At 40.8% G+C, this 26,515-nt stretch overlaps 1 protein-coding gene across 6 annotated transcripts in view; it reads right to left on the bottom strand.

Moving 5' to 3' along the window:
• magi2a (membrane associated guanylate kinase, WW and PDZ domain containing 2a) overlaps positions 1–26,515 on the bottom strand; it is an 80,638-nt gene that overhangs the window by 20,197 nt on the left and 33,926 nt on the right. For all 6 annotated transcript variants that reach the window (XM_077543479.1, XM_077543484.1, XM_077543481.1 and 3 more), the window contains exons 3-6: positions 8,677–8,796; positions 7,286–7,519; positions 5,825–6,029; positions 4,542–4,621 (exon numbers count right to left, since the gene is read on the bottom strand). In XM_077543479.1, coding sequence (XP_077399605.1) covers positions 4,542–4,621; positions 5,825–6,029; positions 7,286–7,519; positions 8,677–8,796 — 639 coding nt within the window. The remainder of the gene's footprint in view (positions 1–4,541; positions 4,622–5,824; positions 6,030–7,285; positions 7,520–8,676; positions 8,797–26,515) is intronic.

Genomic DNA, 26,515 nt, shown 5'->3' with positions numbered 1-26,515 from the left:
TTGACATGCTCATGATGCATTCAGGAGCACCCGGAATTTGCAGATGTGGTCACATGTAAACAAAAAAACATGTCCAATGAGTGCACTGAGCAGGTATTTGTGTTGTTTAGAAATAGTGTTTTCTTTTTGATAGACATTCAAAATGTACTTTTTCTTGCACGTCCGCAATTTCCCAGTTTCATGGAACGCACCACAACCACGCTGCCCCCTATTGATTTGTCGCTGATCTTATTATCAACAAATCATCAATTTAAAAGCTTTCAAGCGATTCAAAACCCTGCGAGAGCCCTCGCCCCATTTGAGCAACTTCCCCCCCTTAAGTCTCTTGAGGTTATCATTTGTCATATTCTATCACCTTGGAATGCAGAGGCGTGCTAAAACCCATGTGCGGCTAAAGCGCGTGTATGCGGCTGGCATGAACACCCCCCCCCCCGCCCCCCCATCCTCAGCCCAGCTGTGGATTCAATTCCCAGCGAGTCCAAAGTGATAAATAGCGGCAACTGCGGGAAAAAGAAGCCATTTAATTCCGCCCGTGCGTCCTTCCGGAGCGCATAGTGAGGATCTCAGCAGAAACGTGTCGGCGGAGACCTGGGCCGACCTTCTCATTGATCGCCAACAAGAGCTCGTAAACAAGCCAGTGTTTCTTTTGTGGCCGTCAAAGTCTTCCGGGTCACGGATGTCCGCCAAAGGTGGAATGGAAAGAATTCCCGTCCCTTTGTGAAGGAAGACCTTTAACACCGCCGTTTTGGAACATTTACAGCTCCAGTCGGCACTTACAAGATGGACGCCCATAGAATTCTCTTGTGATGCATAAGTGTCAAATAGCAACATGATTTATATTTCTTTTGACATACAATATGCAATCAATATATTGTCAATATTATCGCTATTTCTCTTTTGATACAGTATCCTATTGATGCCCAAGATTTTCTATGGCCAATTTAATTTGGACTTTTTAATGAATGCAAAATCACTGCATCATTATTGATATCCCACCTCTAGTATCAATCCGAAATGCTAGCAAGGCTACCTTTGCGGCCCCACTAAATTCTTTACAGAGTCAATAAGAAGCACATTTGAACACCACCGCTGCATCCGTAAATCTGCTCCAGCACTCTCTGACGCACCACCCACACTTTAACCGGTGTGTGCGTGTGCGTGTGCGCGCCAACAGGTGAGTTATTATCGGGCGCGAAGCAGCGGCGCCCTCCTTCACCTTGAGTGGAGTCGCGGGTGGGGGGGTGCGAGCCGAGGCGAGGAGTAGCGTTGTCAGCCACATGATTGATGCCTGTATTTCCAGAGCATCCACGCACAGCTGAGGACGTCAGATTGGAGGGGCGCGAGAGTGCTCGGACTTCCTGTCGGTGTGTGTGTTTTAGCTGAAGGACAGCCAATCAGAGCGCTGCTTGAGCTATCAGGGAGTCGACTTCAAACTGTTGGGGGGGGTGCAATGGTGTAAAAGCGGTCTTGGTTCGATAGCTGCACATTGAAAGCATGTAATTATAGAATTATAAAAATATGAAAAATATGGCTGAGTGTAAACATTTTACTCCATAAAAATTATTTATTTTTTATTTCAGATGTTACCAAAGTATGGTGCGCACCCTGATATCGGAGACGAGATACTGCAGCTAAGAGGAAAAGACAAAAAATAACAACAATGCTAATAATAAAAACAGCAACAATACATTAATTATATCAAGCCACAGTTTAAAACAAAATGTAAAACTGATCGATACCGAATCATAAGGAAAATTCTGTAAAATCCAAAATGTCATTTGCGCATTGATAGTGTAAGAGAAATGGCTGCTATTGAAAATGTTATTGTTATGAAGACTATATTCTGTTATCAGATTGATACTGTAGTAGGGATGTAACGATATCCAAACATCACGATTTGATATCATCACGATATGAAGGTCACGATACGATAATTGTCACGATATTATGGGGAGGTTGGCGATACAAAAAAAGGTCACAACATCGTAAAAAAATATGAGCTCATACAAAAAAACACGCAATATCGTGCTTTTGTACATTACAACAATAAAAAAATATTATATCATTTTTTTTTTAAATATTATAGTTTTATATATATATATATATTGAGGCACTTGCTAATTTAATGCAAGCACACATTGAGTTCCTACACATTATTGACATATTACGTTCCCCTCCATTTGACCATTAGCATAGATTTTAAACATAGAAGGGCCAAAACATGCCTTGTAAAAATTAGACTGCACTAAAAAAAATTGCCACCAGAGGGTACTAGAACTGCACAAATGGAATTCAGACTTTTTTAACAGCCTTAAATAATCATGACATGACAACGTGATATATTGTGGCAGTTTTAATATCGCAATATCACGATATTGCCGTTATCGTTACCTTTACTGTAGCATAAGAAAAATTGCTGTAAAATGAAAAATTGGACTTGTGCATCAATAATATATCGTGCAAGAAATAGCTATAAATTTGATTGACGCATTGATAGTGTACTACAAGATAAATGGCTATAATACCAAAATTGGACTTGTTGTGTATCGACACCGTATTGTGAGAAACAAGATTAGTATAGCCTGCATATCGATACTGTAACATACTCTCCTCCATTTTGCCTTCCTGTAGGCGTTTAGTGTCGAACAGAACGTAGGTGAGAGGCGTTTTTATTTCCCAGCCAACGTACGCTCGGCGGGGAAGGAAGACTTTCAAAAACAACATTTTCAGCTCGCTTGGAACAAAAGCAAACAACAAGCACAACCTGCTTGTTCCCGTCTGCCAAAAGCAAAGGCGACGGCTGGAAAGGGAAGCAAAGCAAAGCGAAGGGAAGGGAAGTGGGACAAAGACGCATCCCGATGTGGATGGAGCGAGACGGGAGGCGCAAATATCAAGACGCTTATGTAACGACAAGGCGGCTGTGATGTCGCGCGCGCCTTTCAACGCTGCCAGTGAGGGAACGTGTACGCAAACTATAGCGCGCGCACGGGTTTGCAAACTTTTGGAGAATTTTTTTCAAGGACCTCGTCATAATCCTACCGCCAATTAAATACAACTACCAATTTTCAAGATAAAAGTCATAGTTACCATAATAAGAATGTGTATATGTATATATCAATATTAAAATAGTTTAGCATTTTTCTAGCTTTTACCTTGTTTTGACTTTTGTTTTTTTAGATTCACTTGTTCGTCAGTTTTTTTTTTTTTTTTTACAAATATGCTTCATTTGAGTTTTTATTAGTTTTATTTATTTTTTATTTTTGTTTTTGTTTTTTTATATATAGAGTATTTGTCAAGTGCAAGATAAAAAAAAGCCACTAGTATTGACTAATATATAAATAAAACTACAATTCCCAAACAAATGTCTGACCTTCCTTCTATTGTACAGATGTACAGCAATACCGAAATAAATCTATAATACAGTATATAAAATAGGGGATTAAAATTATTAATCGTAATTAATTGCATGACTTCCATAGTTAACTCACAATTAATCGAAAATGTTATCCCTCTTTTAAATGTGCAATAAAATGAACAATAAAATATATTTTTCATACTCTTGTTAATACTAACTCTTGTTAATACTAACTAACTAATAGAAATATGACTGCATCTTTTAGTCATTGGTACAGTCATTTCATAATTCATAAAAATGAGTTAAAATTAAAAAGTTGTACTGTACTGTAAAAAAACAGTGTGATATTGATTTGTTTTGAGGTCGTTTTTCTACCACTAGATGGCATAATTGCAGTTGTAAGACATTGGTGACAGCTCGGTGCATTTTTCTTTTCATATTAAGAGCTATCTAATCTTCAACATGAAGTAACTTGTGAAATTCTGCACATATTTAAAATTGTAAAATACAACTTGAACCCAGTCTCCACAAATATATGCATTATTATTAAATTTATTACTGCAAAAATTTTGATGAGGACGTGGACTTTTAATTGGCCCAAAGCTAATTTAGGGAGGAGTAATTGGTTTATTGTGTTAATTTAGTTGTTACGCCAGCCCCCATATGTAGTCAGGCACTTAAAAAAAAAAAAAAAAAACACTTCAGAATTTACTGCAACTTAATGACACTTGTGGTAACCCAAACAGTCGGGCCTTGCTGTAGGTCTGCGGTCCGTGCGAGCGGCCATTTTGAACAAACTGAGCGCTATGACCGCGCCGTGCGCTTGACAGGTCGTGCCCGGTTGTTAAATTTAGCACCGGGGAAACTCTATCCTGGTGCTCTTGAACGCACCGCGACAAAAGTCCATCAGTCATGGACGCAGGGGAAGGACGAAGGAGACGGACGACACGCGCGTGTGTTTTTGTTGGCTGTCCATCTTTCTGTGTGTGTGTTTGTGTGTGTGTGGGCGGCTGAACCACACACCACCTCGCTCCCAGCGGAGAATAAAGAATTCTTTGTAACCACCAGTCCATCTCGAAGTACATAAATAAGACTCCATCACAGCTAGTGTGTGTGTGTGTGTGTGTGTGTGTGTGTGTGTGTGTGTGTGTGTGTGTGTGTGTGTGTGCGTGAGTGTTTAACTCACCGTCCTCCTTGCACTCCTCGGGCGGTTTGGCCTTCTTGGCGAGCCTGGGGTCCAACCACGACGTGGTCTTGGTGTTGTGGCTGAAAAGGACGACAAAACAGGAGTGAGTGAGCAAGCAACGGAGAGAATGTGTGAAAGAGAGAGAGAGAGAGAGAGAAAAAGCGGGAGAGGGAGGGTGTGTGAGAGAGGTGGGAGGTTGGCGGAGTCTTAATTGAGTGGCTGGAACGTTTTGGTGAATAGAGGAGAAAAAAAAAAATCCCGATCGATACTTTTAATTTGCTGGAGGTCTCTCATTATAGCGGAATGCAGATGGAGTGGCCCAACTTGAAAAAAAAAAATGTTCGGATTAAAACAATAAGCAACTAAAACAACTCATGAAAAATATAAGAATACATGTTTACACAAATGCAGTAAAAAAATATATATATATACAAAGATAAAGAAGAACACCACAAAAATGCTCCAAAAATAAATAAGATAATATATAATGTATACATGATTCAACTTCATTAAAAAACATTAATTAAAAAAAATAAAATCTGAAATAGTAACACAAGCAAATTTACTGAAAAATAAACGCACAAAATGAATTCATAAAATATATAATACTTGAAAAACAAATAGAATAAAAAATAAATAATGATTATTAATTAAACTACAAGATATATGTATAACAATACATAATACTTCAGATTTGAATTTAGTAAACAAATAAAAAATCATTCCAACTCCCCATGCAGGTGTAATGAACTCTACTGTACTCTAAATGACATAAAAAAAAGAAGAAGATAAAAATACATGACTACAGAAAAAGTACGTTAAAATATTTTAAAAGCCTAACCACACAAAAGCAAAAATAATATATATATATATACAATAGAAAATACTTTGGATGCTGGAAAATTATTACATTAAAAAATCATTAAATTACCTTAATTAATAAAGTAAGTGTACAAATTAATTAAAACAAATACAAAAATAAACCCAAAAATATTATATATATATATATATATATATATATATATATATATATATATATATATTATCCTTAGTAATTATAAAGTAATTTCCCTACACAGCAAACAAAATAAGCGTATAAATAGACATTTTTAACCATAAGTATTACAAATAAATTTTTAACAATAAATCTAAATCTTTTTGAAATATATCTATCATTGTGATGAGTATTAACTGGTGATTTGGAATATGTAAGTAGCCCTGACAGTGAAATGTGCCCACAAGAATAAAAATACCCAAGCAGCCGTCCTAAATGTGTCACTCACTCTATGAAGTAAACTTCTCCTTTCTCCGTATACGCCATCTCCCAGTTGTCGGGTAGCGGGCCCAGCTCGTCGCTCTCCTCCAGCTTGGGCAGGACGCCGCTTTTCGGTGAGCGGCCGGGGTCCGTCTCGGTCGGGGCGTCGGGCGCGTTGCCCGGCGAGGGCGAAGCGTCGCCCGGGGCGTTCTTGTCCTCATGTTCGCTGGACTCTGCGGTGACAAACAAGAAGGGACTTGAGAACAATCAAGATTGAAAAGAGAAGCAGGCTGCTGGGGCCTATTTTGACCCCACGGGACGACCCGTGTGTCAAGAAAAGGGAAATAACGATAATGAAGACGTGTGAAGGGAGGCCAAGGAGATTTATGGCGGCTTTGCTAATACAAGTTGAAACTTACTGATAAACTAAACATAAAATGAGTACTACATGTTATGTAAAGATAGGTCGAAAAAAAAAAACACATAGCTTTGTCTTAGGTTAATCCATTTAGCTCAATGCTAACAATGCAAAACGCCATAGACGGGCCAACAAAAGGCATCAGTGTTGTGATGTTGTAACCCTTTTCAGCAACGGTTATTTGAACACAAATAGTAACAATAGTCAAGAATAAACTCTTTATCCTCTGCAAAGAAGAGCTAACATTGTTGCACTTTACTGAGACGTTGTGACCGTCTTCTTCATGTATGTTTTTATGCATGTATCATACTGCCTCTGGTGGCCAAGGTATGTACACCATAAGGAGCAGCACAATGTCCATTGAATTAAAGCAAAAAAAAAAAGTCATTTTCTAGAAGAAAACGCTTCAATTGAACCTTTTTGGGGGCAGAAAAGAAAATCTGATTTGATTGAACAAGCCGACTACCTGCACACATCCGGGGGAATCCCGATTATGCCTGGAAAATCTAGCTCCTCTAATCCCCAATTACATCAAGCGAGTACCGGTTAAGAAATCAGATTAGAAACAGAGAGAGATGCATAAGCGCTTACTGCTATGTTTTACCACTCATAAATAATTTGAAAAAGAAATTGTCATGAAAACACATCACAAGTCGAAGTGCACAACAATAAAAATAAAGGATCCTACCTGGTTTAAGATCCTTGCGGTAAAACCAAAACTTCATCCTAGCTAAGTAACTAAACTAAAGCAGCAAAGTATTGGAGGGGGGGGGGAAGCAAAACAAAATGCAGAAAGTACAGACGGAAAACCTCCCTCCCTCCTTGCAGCCACTTGCACTGATGAACCCTCTCTTCAAGTGAACAGATTTTGGACGTCTGGTGCGTAAAAACCAGCTTAGACGGGTCACAGGACCCCAGTGTGGTTTTGGCTTTGGAATCACAAAAAAGAAAAAAAAAATCCAACTCAATGCCTCTTTTATGACGATCCCTTCATGTGATCATGGGATGCTTGCAGGGGGGAAAAAAAGGTTGCAATGAATAGAATTGAAATGAAACCAGCCGCCGTCTGACCTGGAGTGAGGGCGATGCCGTTGCCGTTGACAATAATGGCGGCGGCGGGCCTCTCCTCTTCCTCCTCCTCCGGTGGCTCGATGCTGGCCTTTTCCATGTCGCTGACCGACTTGTTGCGCTTGCGCTTGCCCTCCGAGCTGGGTCTGGCGCGCGGTAGCAGCAGCAGCCGCTCCGTTACATTTAGCGACGGAGCAGCGGGCTCAACGGGAGGCTTGGGCGTGCCGTAAAAGTTATCTGGAGAAATCGCAGGGCATCAAAATGAGCAGGCGTTCCTACTTCATGCTTCTTTATGGATAAGATAACCAAATATATAACTTGATTAAGCCATTTTATATTGTTATACTCTGCATTAAAAGAGAATGGTGTTGCCTAGACGGGCTGCAGTAGACATGGAACGCAAGTCTAGAAGTGGCTCCAAGTCACACTAATGCTAAATAAAGACAATATGCTTCAGCACTAATTCAAACAAAAGAGACAGTTCGTTGTTGCATGCTGAAGTAGGAGTGTGCTGCCTAAACGAGCTGTGGAGGATCTCAAAACAGGAAGCATATACCACTGTGTTTATAATGCTAAACAAAGAGAGAGATAACTGTGGTGATGTACAATTTTAATGGCACGGGTGGTTGAAAACTGAAGTGTTGTGGTAGGAGGGCGGTGCCTAAACGGGTTGCAGAAGAAATTGAAATACTGAGGGTAGTGCCTTAACGGGTTGCAGAAGAGTTTGAAATACTGAAATTTATACTTAGTAGTATTGCTAAAGAGCAAGCCAATTAAGGTGCCAGAATGAATTACTGTAAATTTAAGTCTTGTAGGAGGAGGAATGGCCTAAATGGGCTGGGGGAAATCGAAACAAGAATTATGCTCAGTAGAGTTAATGCTAATGTTAAATAAACAGATCTGTGGGACAATTTGAAGTCAGAAAATTGTATGTAAAATAAAGCGCAATATTGTCTTGAAGTGCACTCCCTAGATAGGCTGCGGAAGACAGAAATGAGACAGTACAGTTTGAGAAGTGGTTTAATGCCACGCTAATGCTAGAAAAAGAAGTGCAGGACGAACGCTTGTAAATTAAAGCGGTATTATCCTGAAGTAAGCGGGCACTGCCTCGACGGGTTGCGGTAAGAAAAATATTGATTGCTGTTTGCTTACATTAAACAACTTGCCAAAATTGTTTGACATCCCTACAAATCACTTTCCAAAGAGCTGCATGAACAGGCGCACTTTTGTTGGGGAGTTAGCGTTATCGTCATGAAGGCAGGGGGTCCCTTGAGGGAGGTGCAGGGGGGCCAAGGGCTTTACAATTAGGGCCTGATGAGCCCATGTGACAACATGAGGAAGCGTTTGTTTCGATTTGCCGCCGAAGAAGGATGGACACAATCGGCCCTGCTCACCTTCGTAAGTTCCGCTCTCAAGCAAGGCGCCGCTTTTCTCCAATTCCATAAAGCGCTGGACGCTTACGAAATGATAGTCCACCCCGGGGACCTCTCCTTCCTTGGGCTGCCTGGTGGTGCCTGCGGGTGACAAGTGGATGGAGACGTTAGACCCTGGAAGACCTCATTGCGCCACTGCAAACACACACATACACACTTTAATGGCCTTTAAGAGGAAAGATTAGAACACAGCACAGGTGCAATGCATCAACGCTTATCCATTAAGTGCTTGTCCTGCTTTTGTCCTTTTTTCCCTTCAGGAACAAGCAACCTAAACGGGCAGCAGAAGAAATCATCACGGCTTTAAATAGAGAGAGATCACAACAGTGTGGGTTTATTTTGGATGAGTAAGGATGTATGTTGCAATCAGCACAGTGTTGTTTTAAAGTAGAAGGGCACTGCCTTAACAGGCAGCGTAATAAAAATGAAACAGGTTCCGTGCGGCTTCTAATGGTAAATAAAGAGAGCTCTAAGAGTGTTACGGTAGAATTTTAATCCACAAAAATGCTATAGTACTGTATGGCCGTTAAATTGGAAGGTACTCGCTAAATGGGAAGCGGGAACAAAAAACAAAACAGGAAGAATACTCAGTCGTGGCTCTTGTACTTGTACAGCACTGTCGTGCTGGACTATTTGGAACTAGAACATTTGTTGCAAATAGCGTTAATATCTTGAACAAGGTGGTACGCAGCCTAAATGGGTAGCAGAGAACATTGAAACAGGAAGTAAAGGTACATGCTCACAAGTGGCTCCTTGAAAACAAATCTTAAGTGCAGTATCAACATAACGAGGAGGGAGCTGCCTGAACGGGCAGTGGAAGAAAACAGGACTCATGTTTAGGAGTGATTTTAGTTCTTAAAATAAATTAAGAGAGCGATCAGTACAATACGGGGATATTTGAACATGAAAGTTCATGAAAGAAGGTGCTGCCTAAATGGGTAGCGGAAAATGGAAACAAGCATGTCCACTAGTGGTTCTAATGCCGTCCCCAGTGCCCCAAAGCCTCTGTTTTGAGTGTCCAAAAAGTGTCAGCAGGGTCCATTGTACGGTGCGTAATCCCGCCATTAGCCAATTAGGAAGTGAGGGGCAGCCCTAATGCCCTGGCATTAGTGCCAAGGATTAGCAGGCGGACAAACGCGCCCGCGGAGGGTGCGCTCGATGGGCCTGAAAGCTGCTTTCTTTGCACTTTGCTCGCCGCTGCGCCGATTGGCAGATTTCTCCCATGATGCAGAGCGAGGACTTTAATCAACCGCGATTATATATCATTCATGTGTATAGAAGAGGGGGCAGGGGGGGGGGGGGGATCCAGTGAGCGGAGGAATCGTTTTGGCTGGGCTGATGATGAAAAGTTAATACCCGTCGGGATGGTCTGGAACACAGCCAGAGGCGCTGATGGCTGCATCGTCCGCCCCTGAGGAGAAGAGACGGGATGCGGAAATTGATTGAGAAGGAGTTGGTTTAATGGTAGCTGATGATGACATTGTTGTGTGAAAATGAGCCAGAAGGTGGCAGTAGAATCAGGGGTTGGCCTTGTTGCTTGATATTATCTCAGATGCTCTTCATGCCCATTAAGGCGGCAAAAATATCTCAACTGTACTGTCATTCCTTGTTTCCACTATCGCTGTTTATTTGGCATAAGAAACATGACTAAGCACACATCCGGTTTCAATTTCTTTTGCAGCCCGTCTAGGCAGCACCATCCTAGGCCATGTTTAATTTTTTTTAGAAGAATGTCCATTTAAATTTTGTCCATTTAAAGTTGTCTTGTACTGCACCTGTTTCTGTGTCTACCGCAGCCCGTCTAAGCAGCGATCTGCAAGTTCACACAATACTGCCCAATACAACTGTGCTTTTTTTCTGTTAGCATAGCTACAACTGTGCATACTCATGTTCAATTTCTTCTGTTGCCCGTCTCGACAGACACTTTTTAGTTTCTGACAACCATGTCCTTTTAAGCACTTGCTTGATCGCTCAAAATCGTTTTGAACCAGACAACTCTTTGCTTATTTACGTTTCAAAGTTTTCTGCAGCCTGTTAAGGCAGTGCCCTCCATCTAAAAGATTTCATTAAAATTTTTTTTATTCCATTTAGTACTGAACTTACCTCTCATTTCATTCAGCATTAGCATTCGAGAGACAGATGAGCATACTTCCTGTTTTGATTTCCTTTCCGCAGCCTATTTAGGCAGCATCCCATATGCTTATGTGGGTCTCAAATACTGGGGCAAGCCCCCCCTAGTGGGAAAGGGGGTGAACATGATTTTTTCCCCCCTGTACTAGCATAAAGTGTAATTGCACATCCACTACAGTAGGTGGCAGTGACGCACTAGAAATATTACCGATATGAAGCATAGGTTGGTTGTTTTTTTGCACCCATCATGCTCAAGCACACCACATAAGCGATATGAAGTGTAGTGAACAAACTTGTAATAGACAGCATCGAAAAATTAAAATTTATTTATTGTTTGTTGTAAATTGATCTATATTTATTTTGTGTTTAATGTCAATAAGGACACAATGTTACAACGTATGTAGAAGTGACTGTACTTCTTACAATTTTATAGTCAATGGATACTCTTTATAGTCACGACGGAGGGTTTGAGAGGGACGTGAAATATTTTCTTCTGCCTAAGGGGGCGGAGTGTAACCAAAAATAATTGGGAAGCGCCGTGTCCTACTTCAAGAAAAACAATCTTATGCAACACAATCAATATGGTGAGAAGATGCGACTCTGCCACTGCCGATCTCAAAGCATAAGAACTGAAGTCGGAAATCAACGCTTAATTTAGGGCGAGCGAAGGTCAACGTCCACAAAACTAGAAGCAACCTTCCACTATGTGGCTGAAGTCATTAGGCTCGCCAGTAGGCTGAAGAGTCACGTCATTAGAAGACGTTTTATTCATGTTTCCGCTTCATAAAATGCACTTGGGGGTTTTTTGTTCTCAGCATGCTACGGTTTCTCGCGGCTTGTCGCCTCACATTAGCGCACGGGCCGCCCTTTGCATGTCAAACGCAGCAACGCAGCTTTCTATTCTGCAAAAACTTCGATACAACTGTTACAACAGCTACATTTCCCGGCTACATTTTCAGACCCTTCATTACAGTCTGTCTCAGAAGTAGGACACGGATTGCGGCGTTCAGGTGGATGACACACAATAACAACTAACCTACCGCGGTGTCATCTTTTCAACGTGGAACCAGAGCGAGGTCTCCCGTCCTCGGTTGCGTAAAGGTTTGAAAAGCTCCTTTCATCACGCCTAAAGCTCCGTCTTATCAATTCCACGATCAAAAGTAGGTCGCAGTTTGCAGTTTGCGGTTTGCAGTTCCGTTGAGAGACGCTTGATGATTCAGGGTTGACTACCAGGAACTTTTTACAGTCGGGAGATCCGACGGGGTGAGGGAGATTGTGGATAGCTGATGTCATCTCTTTGGTTTTAGAAGAGGGGTGGGAGGGTGGGGGCGGGTGTCCACGGCGGGACGGCAACGTGCCGCTGTGTCAGCCTAATCCCGCCGCCGCTACGCTACATTAGCGCACAATGAATGACACAATCTGTTTGCTGGTTAATTCGCAGCTAACGCCCCCGTTGTGACCGCTCGGCCCCCGGGCCTGGGACGAGCCGAAAGTACGGGTTGACACCAATCAAACACCACCCCCACCCCCGCGGCTTCCAGCTTTCTTCGGATATGAACTGGCAGCCCAGCCGGTCAAGAAGTCGGGGATAATCATGGCACACGAGCTGGCGCTAATCATCTCATAGCGAGACCTCGTGGCCTCGCTGAGGTGAAAAAAAAAAATCTTAGAACACTTCATTGGAGACTTTAAAATGTATATTGATATTTTAGAGAAAGACTGAAAAGACTGAATTGTCTTTAGGTGTTCATGCTCATATGAAGATAGAATATAAATCTTTAAAAACACATAATTAATAACAAAAAAAATGTTACATATGGTTCATTGAAGGGAAAAATGTTGGTTGTTTTTTATAAAACCGTACATTAGGTCGTCAGTTTGTTGAATATATCAAAGTTTAATCAATCAAACTTTATTTATACAGCACCTTTCATACATTAAAATGCAACTCAAGGTGCTAAACAATTTAAACATCCCTAATACAATAAAAAGAAAAAAAAACACCCAACCCCAACACACACACACATCCCAAAAAACAAAAAACATGTCGGGGCACAGAGAAACCATGTTGGGAAAGGCACTCAGGAAACAGTGGAGCTAAAATCTCAAAGAAAACAAAAGTTAAAAGCTAAAAGAAAACTGAATAAAAGGCAAAAACAAATCTAAAAAAAAAATATGATAAAAGGAACTGGGAACCAAGAAAATAAATAAAAGAGGTTAAAAAGATTATATCGGATTGTGTTACAAAAAACATGTACCTTTCCAATACTACTGCATAGAATCTTTATTTATGAAAAGAATTATAGTTTCTTAGATTCGCTGAAAACTAGCTAAATTGTATTTTGTGTGTGCCAAACCACAAACTTTAAAGTTTAAGTGCGCTCCAAAGAGGAGTCGAAAAAAGAGCGACAAAAGCTGTAGGTTTTAGTCTATGTTTAGCTTCATTGTTTTTTCCATAGTAAACATCCATCATGGTTGACAGTGACAGGCTGTAATTGTTCCTCTTAAACAATCTACGCAGTGCAGACGCAAGAGCGCGCCGTCCTCCATAAACTCATTTGCCAGCTTTCCGAAAGGCGTCTTTTGTCACCCGCCGATACAAAGTGCCCATTAAGTCAATATCCAATTACGAGGCCTGCTCAGAGGCCCCTCCCACCCGCCACCTATCTAAGCGCGATAGCTCGGTCGGGCGGACCGACGGACGAGGGGGGGGGGGGGTGGGATCCTTGGCTGAATGCTTCTGGCAGCGCCTCGCTCACTTTAATTGGATCTTTTTAATGGTGCTCACGATGGCCACTCTCAGCCATGTCATTAGCTTTGTCCGGTGCCGATAAGTTCACGGGCAGGCGGATTTCGGCCAATTTCACCCTCAAAGGTCGTAGATACATTTTATCAAATCAATTTTTAATGTACTTTTTGTTTATTGCTAGTTGGGCAGCAGTTCCATATTGTCATCAAAAACAACAATATTTCTTTAAAATTTCTAAATTGGATTGATTTTGGGTGTCAAATAATTTTGGGGAACTAGTCGGGCAGCAGGTCAATACTGCCATGAAAACATAAAAATATTTACTTTATATTTTCAAATTGCTCGTCAGGCAGCAGGTTAACGATGTTAGAACAAAAAATATTAATGAAACAATGAGATAATTATTCCATTGTTTAAGTAGTGCACGTGAGGATTGTGTTGAATTATTAATATTTAATTTTTTGTTTCCTAAAATTTTTCTGCCGACAGAAATTTTGGGGAATAGTCGGGCAGAGCGGGGTGGGTTAAAATACTGCCATTAAAAAAAAATACTACAAACCTATTTTATGTTATAAAATGCTCTTCTTTATATTATATTTTTATGTTCAAAACATTTTTTTTAAATAGTTGGGCAGCAGATCTAGATTTTGTATGAAAGTAATACATTGTATTTAGTAAAATAATAATAATTAAAAAAAAAAGTAAAACAAATAATTTGAAAAATATTTTTAAAGAAATGTAAAATATAAAATATAATAATAATTATTTACAATACACTTTTTTTTATGCTCTGCAGTGTAAAAAGAAGGTTGTCGGCACTCAAATTAAATAGCGGAACGCCGATTCATAGTTTTCCCATTTGAGTCATAATGCTTCAATCAATCGAAGAAGTCTTTGTCTCCGAGACGTCATCATAGCAACGGGAATAATTGACTGCTTTAATATCTCACGCAACAAATGAAAGGGTCCTTAGCGACGAACTAGCTTAGCTATGGCTACAGCAAGCTATTGTTGTAACGTGGGTGGAAGTGTACGCTCTTGCCTCTATCATCTTTGACACCTTCTGTGCTGAGTTTACTCGGTCATGTGACCGCATGCTCCAAGCAAATGTGCCAACAGTATATTTGTACAAATCTTTTTAAGGAAGATTTGCACATTTATATAAATAGATATTGTTTTGTAGCTGAAAATGTAGCCCCCCTTTTTTTTTTTTTTTTTTAAACATAGCATTTCCTGTCATTCAATTCTCATACTTTGCTAATGTTCTTTTTATAGGCCACTTGTCAAATAATCCATTGATTTCTTCTTCCCAAATGCAACAAATCACAAAATAGGAGGAGTGGAAAACAATTCCTGACATGCAGACAGACGGGAGGATTTCCGCAGCGATTCATTTCTGCCACTTGCGAGGTGATTAAGAAAGACCAATCAGATGAATAATATATGTATATAGGCACTCCATCAGACGGCGCGGATGACGGGAGAATCATAAGCGGCTTAATAACACGGGTCGGAAGAGAGTGGGTGGGAATGTGACACTACGGATGCGCCAGACATGACGGATTGGAGGTGACACTTCATACCTCCCAAAAAAAAAAAAAGAAGAAAAAAAAGTTACATTTGTTTACTCCAGAAAGTGGATTTGTGACGGGCATCATCATGAAGATGGATCAGCCCGCCCTTAAAAGCTGACGGGGTAGAAAGTCACATTCACACCATGACACTCTCCCGTCGGGTTCTGATGTTGAGCGTAAAACATAAGGCGGCGTGAAATCGCCCGTGCGACCATCTGCCGGCGGCTTAATTAAATACACTTGATTACATTTGAATTCCACGTGCTAACGGCACACGAGAGGGCAACAATTGGGTTTGCGGGGGGGGGGGGGGTGGGCGTCCAGTCATCATTTCAGCGTTCTACCTCGCCCACCTGCCGGAACGCCGCCGCCGTCATCTGCCACCTCGCATTAGTGCTAAAGACGGCCGAGCGAATAGCGTGGAAAGGTCGCGCATGGAAACGACCAACGCAGTTAAAAGTGCAGCCATCAATACAAGAAGCGGCAGGCAACGCCGGCACTTCATTTCAAAAACTTGAAAAACTATTGCTGACTTTTTTTTTTATTTTTTATTGCTTTTCAAAAACGGAAACTTACTGCTACCGACAAGGCTAACTATGTTTAGGCGGGATTTTTAAAAAACGGGATTATTTTTATTTGAAAGACTGGTTTGCAGCAGACAAGAATAACAACCTTAAAAATGCTGGGCTAACAATAACTATTTTATTGTGAGCCATATTGGGTTCATTTCAATTTCAGTTTTTTTGTTTTTTTTTAGCTTATATTCGCTTATTTTCAACTGAGCAGTTTCAAGGGTACACAAACACAGTTTGCCTGTTTTTACCTGAATTAAGTAGGATTTTATATCAAGTAGTTTACAACAATTAGTCAAAATGTTGCATTTTTTGCGAGTTACTTTGTTGTGACAATTGTTGAAGTAAATTTAAAATGATTATTTTAACATAAATATATGTTATAATAGTTTAAATAAGAATAAAATAAAGTATTACATTAATCAAATTAAACACAAAACGATGTTGCTCTTTGAGATCATTTGATAATTTTAAAATATATATATAAATAATAAAAAGTCATTATAAATGAATATGTGGCACAAAAGCAAGAAATGATCACACACACAAATAGTTCAAAATTCAAAATAATCAAATCTGATAAAATATTAAATATTTTAAAAGGATAGGGCAAATATACAAAGTAATACAGACAATAAAAATAAAACAAATATTACAGTAATGTTAAACAATTTCCTTAATTAAAAGGGATACTCGACTCATTTAGCCATTTTCGGCAGTAAGAACATAATCTTTTGTCTATAATTCATGTGAAAACACCGTTACTTTTTAAGTACAATTAATACTTTAAAAACACATTTTTCCACTTGCTGAAGACTGAAGATGACATCCCGCGTACCCAGGAAACGGGTAACGACCAATCATGGCTCAGTTTGCTAACGTCACGTGACCAAACCTTGAACATGGGTGAAGCGTGATTGGTCGTTTACCTGAGCACCTTTGAAGTCATTTTCAGTCGACGGAAAGTGGCTTTAAAAAAATTAATAAATGTTTTAATAGTACATGAAAATCAATAAAGTTGTAGACAAAATATTAACTTTTTACAGCTGAAAATGGCTCAATGAGTCAAATACCACTTTAAATTACTTTTACCAATTATTTTAAATTACTAATAGTAATAATAAATACTGCTTTTTTCCGTTTTTAAATGAGCAAATCAGATATAATAGATGAAGTAACAAAATCATCAACAAAATTCTTGCACCTTACACCCCTGTTGAATTTTTTTTCCTCGATTTCTGATTTCACGTTCCTTCTTGTACGCTACATTGAAGTTGTCATGCCAATAAAGACGGTGATTCTGTTGCTAACTGCTTTTAAATTGTGCAAATATACATCATTTAACCTTTCAAGCCATGCTTTTGGGCATTATTTGGGATGACAAATAGTCCAATTTGAAAGCTTTGCGCATCCTCCGATAACTTGTGCGGTGTCACCGCTCAGCTCGTTACGTTAAAACCATCAAGCGCATTTAAATCCACGCACCAACATGAACGCATTGAAGTGCTCTCTCCCAAACGACGCCGCCATACGCTCACTGTACGCGCGTGCGCGCTCGTAGATAACCGTGCAGCCCCGCAGCTCAGCTTAGTGTTCACCTATCTAGCGCAGACCCAGCGAGAAGCCGAGCGAAGCCACTTATCGCGGACCCTCAGAGCGCCGCATCCTTCAACGGCGACAACGTGAAGCAAAAATAAAACCAGACCAAAAAGGGAGAAGAAAATAAACCCCTGGTAGAAATGAATGTTTTGCAGACACCAAATTCGATGTCCTGGATGTCGGCGGGGGTGCGCGGGCGAGGGTCGTGATGGAGATAATCCGCGGAATATTAACGTCTCGGCGAGTGATACGGCACATTAGCAGCCGGATTTGGAGGCACTTGAAAAAGCACAAGTTGCTCTCTTGCCTCGTTCCTCAGAAGAACACTGAAAATAATCAGCCAGGTGTCGATCAAATCCATTGAGTGCGTGTTCCATGAAAGAAACGGGGCTCTAAGAGCACCGCTTGGCCCTTAACTCATTTGCTCCCAAAAACATAAATACGTTCTATTTTCAATGTTTTAAGTGGCCCAAAGACGTATTTATACTATTTATACTGTTTTTAAATGTTTTTTTTTAAAAGCATACAGAAGGCTTTGATGCAGCCTCTCAACTGCAAAAAATGGTTGAAGAAATGGTAGTTATAACAAAAACGGCCAGTAGGTGGCAGCAAAGCATAAGAGATCAACCAGGGCCATGTTGAATTTTTTTTTAAAACAGATTTGTGAGTAATGATGAAACTTAACTATATTCTAATGCTAATTGGCTAAATACTTGTTTTTCCTGATGAAAGAAGAGACTCAAATCTTTCTTTTGGTAGCTCCCATGTTTTTATAGCAATAGAACACAATATTCTGTGGGCCTTGCAAAATCAGTCAAAATCCAGTAAAACAGCCGGGAGCGAAGGGGGTTGCTTCAGTGGAAATGGCTGCGAGTGAATGAGTTAAATAGCTCAAATGGGGCTTCTGGATTCTAGTTAAGACTTAGGAAACAGATTTTTTGGGTGCAATTTTCCTTCAAATTCTGCCGAAATCCAAAGTTCCAAAAGTCCCATAGCGCTTAGCGTGTACACCAGCAAAGAAGTAAGCTGCTGCTCAAGCAACAAGTCCTCCAACGATAACGACCATATTGGTCGTTTTAACATGCACCAAAACGCGACCAAGTGTCACGTACTGGAGTTGAGCGACCTCTATTGGCCATGTTAAATAGTGAAAAAACCAAACAGTAAACAGTCCAGTAATGATCTTAGTGTTCATTTTTAGTGTTGACATGTATGTCAATTCCCCGTCACGGACTAATGTGATGAGGCTTTCAGTGAGGTTGTACAGTAAAGTCCACATTGCGTCTTTACATGGGACACCAAAGGTTGAGATTAGGAAAAGTCACAGCGAGGTTGTAGACCTTTTACAAAACATGTAGTCAACACTAAAACAATCACAGGACAAATAGCTTAGTCAGATAAATACTCGTCTTCCGACCAGCCGGACCGGGTCTCGAGTCTCACTTAAGTATTTTTGCGCTATTTAACATGGCCGATGGAGGTCGTCAAACTAAAACACGTACGACTTGGTCGTAATTTGGCACCTTTTCAAAGCCACCTACGTGGTGGTATTTATTGGAGGACTGTCTCTGATCAAGTGCGTAGAGTTGACTGCCAAAAACGTTAAATAACGTTTAGTAAAATCCTATGGAGGAGTGCCAAAGACGTTAAAAGACGTTTGTTTCAAAACAGAGGTGAAACTAACCATTTTCTATTGTTGATTACTGAAAAACGGAATAAGGTAGAAACAAACTTTTTTTTCTGATGTAAGATGAGGGTCCAATCTTTCATTTGGTAGTATGTGTGTTTCCATAGTCCAAACACAACATTTTCTGTGGACCTTGAAAGATCAGTCAAAATGCTTAAATCAGCTGGCACTGGCGACAACCCGTTTCTGAAAACGTCTGGCAGTGAAAGAGTTAAAAAGGAGTTCTAGATTCGTGAAGCCTTTTGGGCCAAAATTGCAAGAGTCCAAAGCATTCAGTGTGTATCCCAAGAAAAAAAGTAGGCTACTCCTCAAGCGCCGCACACTTGAATGGACCCTGACAGGCTTAAACACGTGGATTCCCGAGAAGACTTTCAGACCTAATTTTCCTTCAAACTTGAGAGCTGTTTGACCGCCGAACATTAAGTTCTGAGAGTCCAAAGCGTTTTAGTGCGTATCCCAGGAAAGAAGTAAGCTTAAACGGACCCTGACCGGCTTGAACAGGAGCCCTGGATAGTATTTAAGACTTTCGGAACAGAGTTTCATTAAAATTCCAGCAATTTTCGGAGCACCAACCTGTAATTTCTGAGCGTCCCAATCAATTACAACTTTCCCACTGCACAGTCCAATTAACTAACAGATTAAATGGATATTAGCATTCCACGAAAAGTATATGCTTCTTTACTAAGCAGTGTTTTCAGTGGACTTGTTTGGCGTTCCAGACCACCAAAATGGAGGTCAAGCAGAGTTTACACTCTCGCCTTCCTTTAAATCTTGAGCAACATTCCGTTTTTCCGTCTCGAGTCAGGATAACTCGCCGCCGTTGTTGCGGTCTTGAATCTGATAAGAGCATCTCTGCGTTTCCTAAGTGGATGTGACATTACATAATCACCTAGATGACGAAGGCTTGTCTGAATGGAACGACGAGGGAAAAAACAAGGAGCGGAGCGGTGACCTTCGGAGGAATGATGTCGAATAACGTAAGCTGGCGGTGCGGCGCTGTAACGAGCTGGTAATTTAACGACCTTGGTGAGCGTATTGACGGCTAAATTCAATTTCCACAGCGGAACGACGGCGCGGAAGGCATTTTAAACACAGCCTGACATTTGAGGAGAGCCGTTCACGTCGTCGCGGCATACGTTTTACTTGCCGTCTTATCATAAGTGGACAAAATGCTTCGTGGATTACGATTAGGATTTTCTGGTACGACTTTAGAAACAAATACAGTGTAGCTCAGCCTCTGGCTCCTGGATGCATCTGTGACCTAAAACCAGTTCACACTGGTTTCTGGATACTTTTTGGAGGAGCAATCTGTGACAAAAATATCGTCCTTCATCATCATTAACTCATTTGCTCCCCAAAACGTATAAAAACATATTTTAAATATTCCCATTGTCCCAAAAACACATTTAGACGTTTTATTTTATTTTTAAAGCTAGAGCATACAGAAGGCTTTAATGCAGCCTTTGAACTGAAGAGAATGCTTGAAGCAATGGTAATTATGACAAAAACGGCCAGCAGATGGCAGCAGAGTATAAGAGATCAACCATGTTGCAAAAATACTTTTTTCACCAGTGTATTAAACAGATTTGTGAATAATGATGAATCTTAGCTATATTCTAATGCTAATTACTGCAAAATGGAAACAGATAGAAATATACTTTTTTCCTGATGAAAGAAGAGACTCTAATCTTTCTTTTGGTAGCTTCCATGTTTTTATAGCAATAGAACACAATATTCTGTGGGCCTTGCAAAATCAGTCAAAATGTAAAACAGGCAGGTGCGAAGGGGGTTGCTTCAGTGAAAATGGCTGGGAGTGAATGAGTTAATATTTTCCTGTTCTTACATTGATGTTTCTGCATTTGGCAATTTATTATTATATTATATTATTAGTATGGGATTTTTTTTAATGGGCTTTAGGTGAACTGATGAATACACACACGCTCGCACGCACGCACGCACACACACACACACGCACATACTCACCCACATACAAAAAAAAAATATATATATATATATATGTGTGTATATGTATATATATATATGTATATATATTTAAAAAAAAACATTTATTAATTATTTTTAATTTATTTGTTTTTAAAAAAAAAAAAAAAAGGAGAGCAATGATGATGTTAAATCGAATGAACAATACTGAGCTCTAATTAAAAAAAAATATATATATTTTCCTGTTCTGAATTTTTGTTGTTTTATAGTTGGAGGTGTCCCAAAAGCAACAAATATTAGCGTCAAAGTCATTCTTGTACTTAACAAGTTCCTTTTCACAAAAAAAAGCTATTTTTCTCTGCTATTTTGTCAGAAACTGGTGTTTTGGGGAAAAAAACAATCCACTGCTGATTACAAAAGTATGGAAAAGGTTTTTTATTTGGTTGATTCGATACTTAGCTTACCGTATATTTGCATATTGTCACAGAACTGAACATTTTATGGGTCTTAAAAGATCAGTCAAAATGCTGTAAAATGCCTGGCGTTAACCAAATAAATAACTCCAAAGAATATACAGTAGGTGCACAAAAAAAAGCATAAAAATTAATTAAAAAACAGTTTTTCTTTGTTTGTTTTGAGCAATTTGTTTTAGTTTAATTGACGTCGTTGACAATTCCCTCGTTGGTATTAATGATAGTGAAGAATATCGGCACTCAAGAAAGCCAAAGTAAAATCGAATCAAAAAACACATTTTCTTGTCTCATCTTGCTTTGGTTTGGTTTCTGGATTAATTTTAGCGGAGTCATTGCTATCAGTTCTAGGCCTCTCGCCGACATGACAAAATTATTTGGTGGTATCAATGTTACCCAAGAATGTAGGCACAAAAAAAAGCCCACACAAAAGTGAAAAAAAAAAATTCTGGTCTTGTATTGTTTTTGTTCGAATTATCGTTAGATTATGAGACCTACAAGCTCATCTCGTCGTGTGTGTGTGGATCCATCTTTCCTGAAGAGCTAATATTCATCTGTCAAAACTGCTAAGCGCTAACAAGCGCTCGACGCGACCAGCAAAGAGAACATCCGGAGGTTAACCGCCGCAAACTCCAGATGTCGTCGGCCCTATTGGCGCTGGCGACGGATTAGCTTAATTCACTAATGTGACTTTATCCGCCTCCGGGGTCCATTTTTCCCTCTTCCTGTCTTGACGGTAATTGCGGCTCAGCGGAGCGTCAAAAATGGCCCATCAAGACATTTGCCGCCCCGTACCATTCGCGCGGCGTCCCCTCAAATGGCCACCTCGACCCGCCCGCTACCTGCTGCCTGATGATGCTTTTCTTTAAAACCTTGCAAGAGGTCACCACGGTCCGGAATGACTTTACTAACAAGCCGTCCGCGGGAACTCCATCTGGGACGGCGCCCTCCCGTCTCCATTAGCGAGAGCGCCTAATGCGTCTGGTATCGGATCGCGCGCTGACCTGCAGAGGATTGCGCCGTCTTGCCGTTGTTATTGCCTCGGGGACTCGGGGACGTCGGGATCGGGAAGGGCGGAACTCTTCGTACGTTAATTAGAGCCCAAAGCCCCGTTAGCTGATGACTCGCTTTCGGTCAACCGGGCAGAAAAGTAATCAGCTGCCGTCTTAATAACGTTATCGCTCCTTCAAAGATGTTATCGTCTAAATATTTGAACAAGAAACATGAGTGCGTTTTTTTTTTTTTTTTTGGGCTTCGTGACAACACTCATTTGCAAGACTTTGTTCACCTGCCTCAGAAGTAGCTTCAGACAGTAACTAACTGAAATTTTGATGTACCGTTTACACGCCGAGTCGACACACAAAAAAAGCCAAACGAATGTAAAAAACAAACAAACACAGAATTGTTCTGCAAGATGACTACTCAATCCAAAATATTCCCAGTTCCATTTCAGAGAAAGCTAAAGTCTTCTAGCAGAAAGTTAAACAGAATGATGCAGCCAAGGATGTGGAGGGGGGGAAAAAAAAAATAATAAAACGAGTGCAAGTCAGAGGGTGTTAGGAAGAAGTGGATTCAGTTGTCAGGAGACATAATCGAGGCCAATGCCGACTCTGCACTGAGCGCCGATGAAGCTCGACATGCATTTTCGCAGCAGCACGAACTGCTTGACATTTGGAAGGACCTTTTCTCTCCCTGGCTGCCCGGAGACGAATTGGAGCAAGTGTGGGAGGCGGGAGGACTAAACGGTCTCGTCCCGGCTGCAATCAGAGCGTGTCGCAGGGATGGAGGAGGACTCTGACATCGCTTAACCAAAGTGGATTTTATAACGCCTTCCTTTTGAGGGGTTCCGATGGGCCGCGTCACGTTCCCTATTTTCTTTCCCATTAGCTCATTCTGACGCTTGCGCTCGCCCTCTGCTCGGCTGATGGAAGAATTCAGATAGCGGCTGGTGAAAGCTTTTGTCGCCCTTCACGCGAGTGCGTGAATGGCTTCCCAAAGTAGCGATTTGGGTAAAGTGGTGCAAAATGAGAGCGAGCTGGCAGGTAAACACTGCGCTTGTCATTTAAATAAGGGGAAGCTACGCATTTTATTGCTAACTTTTTGAACGGCTCTTTATCGGTGCTTGTTTCGCCAAAACGACATCCATTGTCAGAAGAAAATGACAGATGGGTGTGCAAGTAGCCTTTGAAGGTGATATCCACCACTTGAAAGTAAAATGGGGAAATGCTAACGCAGCATAGCGAGCAATACTAGCCTTGTTAGCTTGTTAGCACCACAGATGCTAAGTGGAACTTACTTGCACTTGAGCTTTTCAACAGACGATGCTGATGACTGCATAGCAACGCAGCTTTTTATCCTTCATTTGGAAACGTGTGTTGGAGCTCATTGTGCTGCCTTGCGATTGGCCAGTCTGCGCTAGCGGGGTGTGGCTTGGCAACTGATAAACATGCCACTCATGAAGCATCATGAAGGTTTTTCTCCAAGTGCTACGCGGAGGCCAGTTGACTTTCTTGCAGACACACAAAAAGATGTCTTTACACCCCGCGGGGTGTCGACGAGTGCGCTGCCATGTTTGGCAGCTCCGACTGTTGATTTGACACATGACTGTTGGCAGAGTTGCCGGACCTTGGCGAGGAGGACGTGCCGCGTGTCATGGCGGCGGCATTGCAAACACATCACTGATGAATCACCCGACACTACACAGAGTGTTGAGACGCCGCTAGAGGTCAGTGCCCGCGGATGCCAGGAGATCGGCAAGGCTGAGTCCTCTCCAGCAGCCGTCCCCCAATTTGACGGAAAAGTAGTTTCTGTCTCATCATTTGGCCTTTTCCTCTTTCCGAAGCAGCTCTCCAGAGGTGATATTATTTCACTGACTGGACTGACTTCTTTTTTTTTTGAACCACCAGTGGTTAGAAGACTCCATCGATTATTTCGCCTTGAGCTTGTGTCTTAAAGTAGGTACTGTGTGTTTTCCACCACAAGGGAGGAAGCAACCTGGATTTAGAAAAGAAAAAAAAAAGAGAAAAGGATTCAGGTTCAACCCGCTCATTGATTTACCTTTAAGCATCCTTCTAAACATTCCCTAAAAAAAACAACAACATATTACTGATGTTTGGGAGAGCGAGAGATCGAACCTATTCTATTGTGCACATCTCAATTTTGGGGGAGAATTCAAATGAAATCTAATTTTAAAAACCCTGAAAACTAAGGTAAGTCACTGAATTTCGCTATCCGTAACTAAGTGCACACCTCCCACAGAAATAAATCATTTTATGAAATTGCCATCTACTGTTCTTCTTACAACCCCTATGAAGCCCATTGATTTCCATTTAAGTGTCCTTCAGGTGGAAAGGAACAAATCAAATGGATCGAGTAGGTTTACTCATTAGGAAGAAGCCAGTTGGCAACACCCTGGCAGAGGTAATAGCTTTGGGTCATATGTTTTGTGAACACGAACAACTCTAGTGAGTTTCAAAAGACACTTCATTTCCCTAATTAAAATTAACAACCAAATCATCGACCATTATTCCTTTGACGACTTTACAATCTGCATCCGAAGTGTTCTGCGCTCCTATTTTGACGTCAGCCATATCTTTGACTTGAACAAGTTTAAGCTCCTCCTTTCGACGGCAAACTCGTTGAGACCGAATTAACAGCCTGCCTCCGCTGCGTAAAGACCCGATCGCTCGCCAATGAATCCATAATGTTTATCGGTGCGTGTTAACATGAGAAATCATGCTCAGCCAGAGCAAGCGCCTCGACCAAACCGCGTGCAAAAAAACGCTGAAAGTTTGATCTAAAAGCTGCGTGACACAAAGCAGACAGAGGACAATTTTCACGCTGCACTCTGCCTTTTATTCGTCTCGAGGCGTCGCATAAACACTCTGCCGGCGGGCCCAGCGGTCCAAACAAAACCTTGAAATATTCTGCCATTCAAATGGACGCTTCGCTCGAGCACCAGGCGAGAGCGAAGAGGAGATATTTCCCTATGAAGTGTAAATAAACAGATAGATAAAACAAAAATATCTTTGAATTTTGGGGGAGTTTTTTTTTTTTTATGCAGTAGCATGGAGAGGCGAAACGCTTCATCTGTCCTAACTTGACATCGAAGGCGGACATTACGGCGAATATGTAAGCGCGTCAGGGCAGAATCGCTCAAGCACGCTGCGACCATTTGATTCGCGTTACATGGCGCGGTTCGCCGCGGCGTCGCTTTAAATGTCCTGACGTCTCAATTATTTACAAGCGCGGAAAAATACACTTCTGCTTTCATGCGATTGGGCTCCTTGATCATCTCCTTTCAACTAACGGGCAAAATACTCAGTAAGCTGCGGAAAACCAAAAACATCTAACAGGACTTGATGAGAGGAAGGAGCAAAAAAAAAAAAAAAAAAAAAAAAACGAGGCCATGAGAAAACACAATCTGACCTAAAAAAGTTGGAATTAAGCTACAAAATGTTGGAAAGCACATCAGAAAAAATGACAAAACTCTCAAAATTCACCATCAAACAGAATCCGTCTGCTGAACATTTGCCCCCATCAAATTGGATGTTTAACGATATTTGAACCTTGGTTGGCTAGCTGAATTATGGAAAAACTATGAAACTTTGTAAACATCGGAAATGACCAACATTCACCTTTAGCTAGCATTGATCGATGTCAAACGGCCTCAAAAATATTTTGCCCTATACATTTTTTTGGGTGGGTTATGATATTTTAACTACTGTTGACTAGCTAACTATGCTAAACAAAACTGTGTGGAGGAAGAAGCAATTAAGCTAGCTAAGTGGTCAAATACAATCGGAAACATTCAACTTGACAAGTGCTCATCAACGTCAAATTATCACGAAACATTCTGTAACATCAAGTTGTTGTTGTTGTCAAACTACTTTAAAACTACCAAACAATAAAACCTTTGTAGAGGAAGAAACATTTAAGATGGCGGCAAAGTGTTAAAATGCATTGGAAACATTCATCAAGTCCAACAAACACATTTTTTTTCAACGACTTTTACCATTTGTTGGTTGGTTAGCCAGAATGTTTGTAATTTTTCCAAATTATACTTAATTTGAAAGAAA

Source organism: Vanacampus margaritifer, chromosome 15 (assembly GCF_051991255.1).
Source record: "Vanacampus margaritifer isolate UIUO_Vmar chromosome 15, RoL_Vmar_1.0, whole genome shotgun sequence".
Lineage (NCBI taxonomy): Eukaryota > Metazoa > Chordata > Actinopteri > Syngnathiformes > Syngnathidae > Vanacampus > Vanacampus margaritifer.
This window is presented reverse-complemented; position numbering and strand designations above follow the sequence as displayed.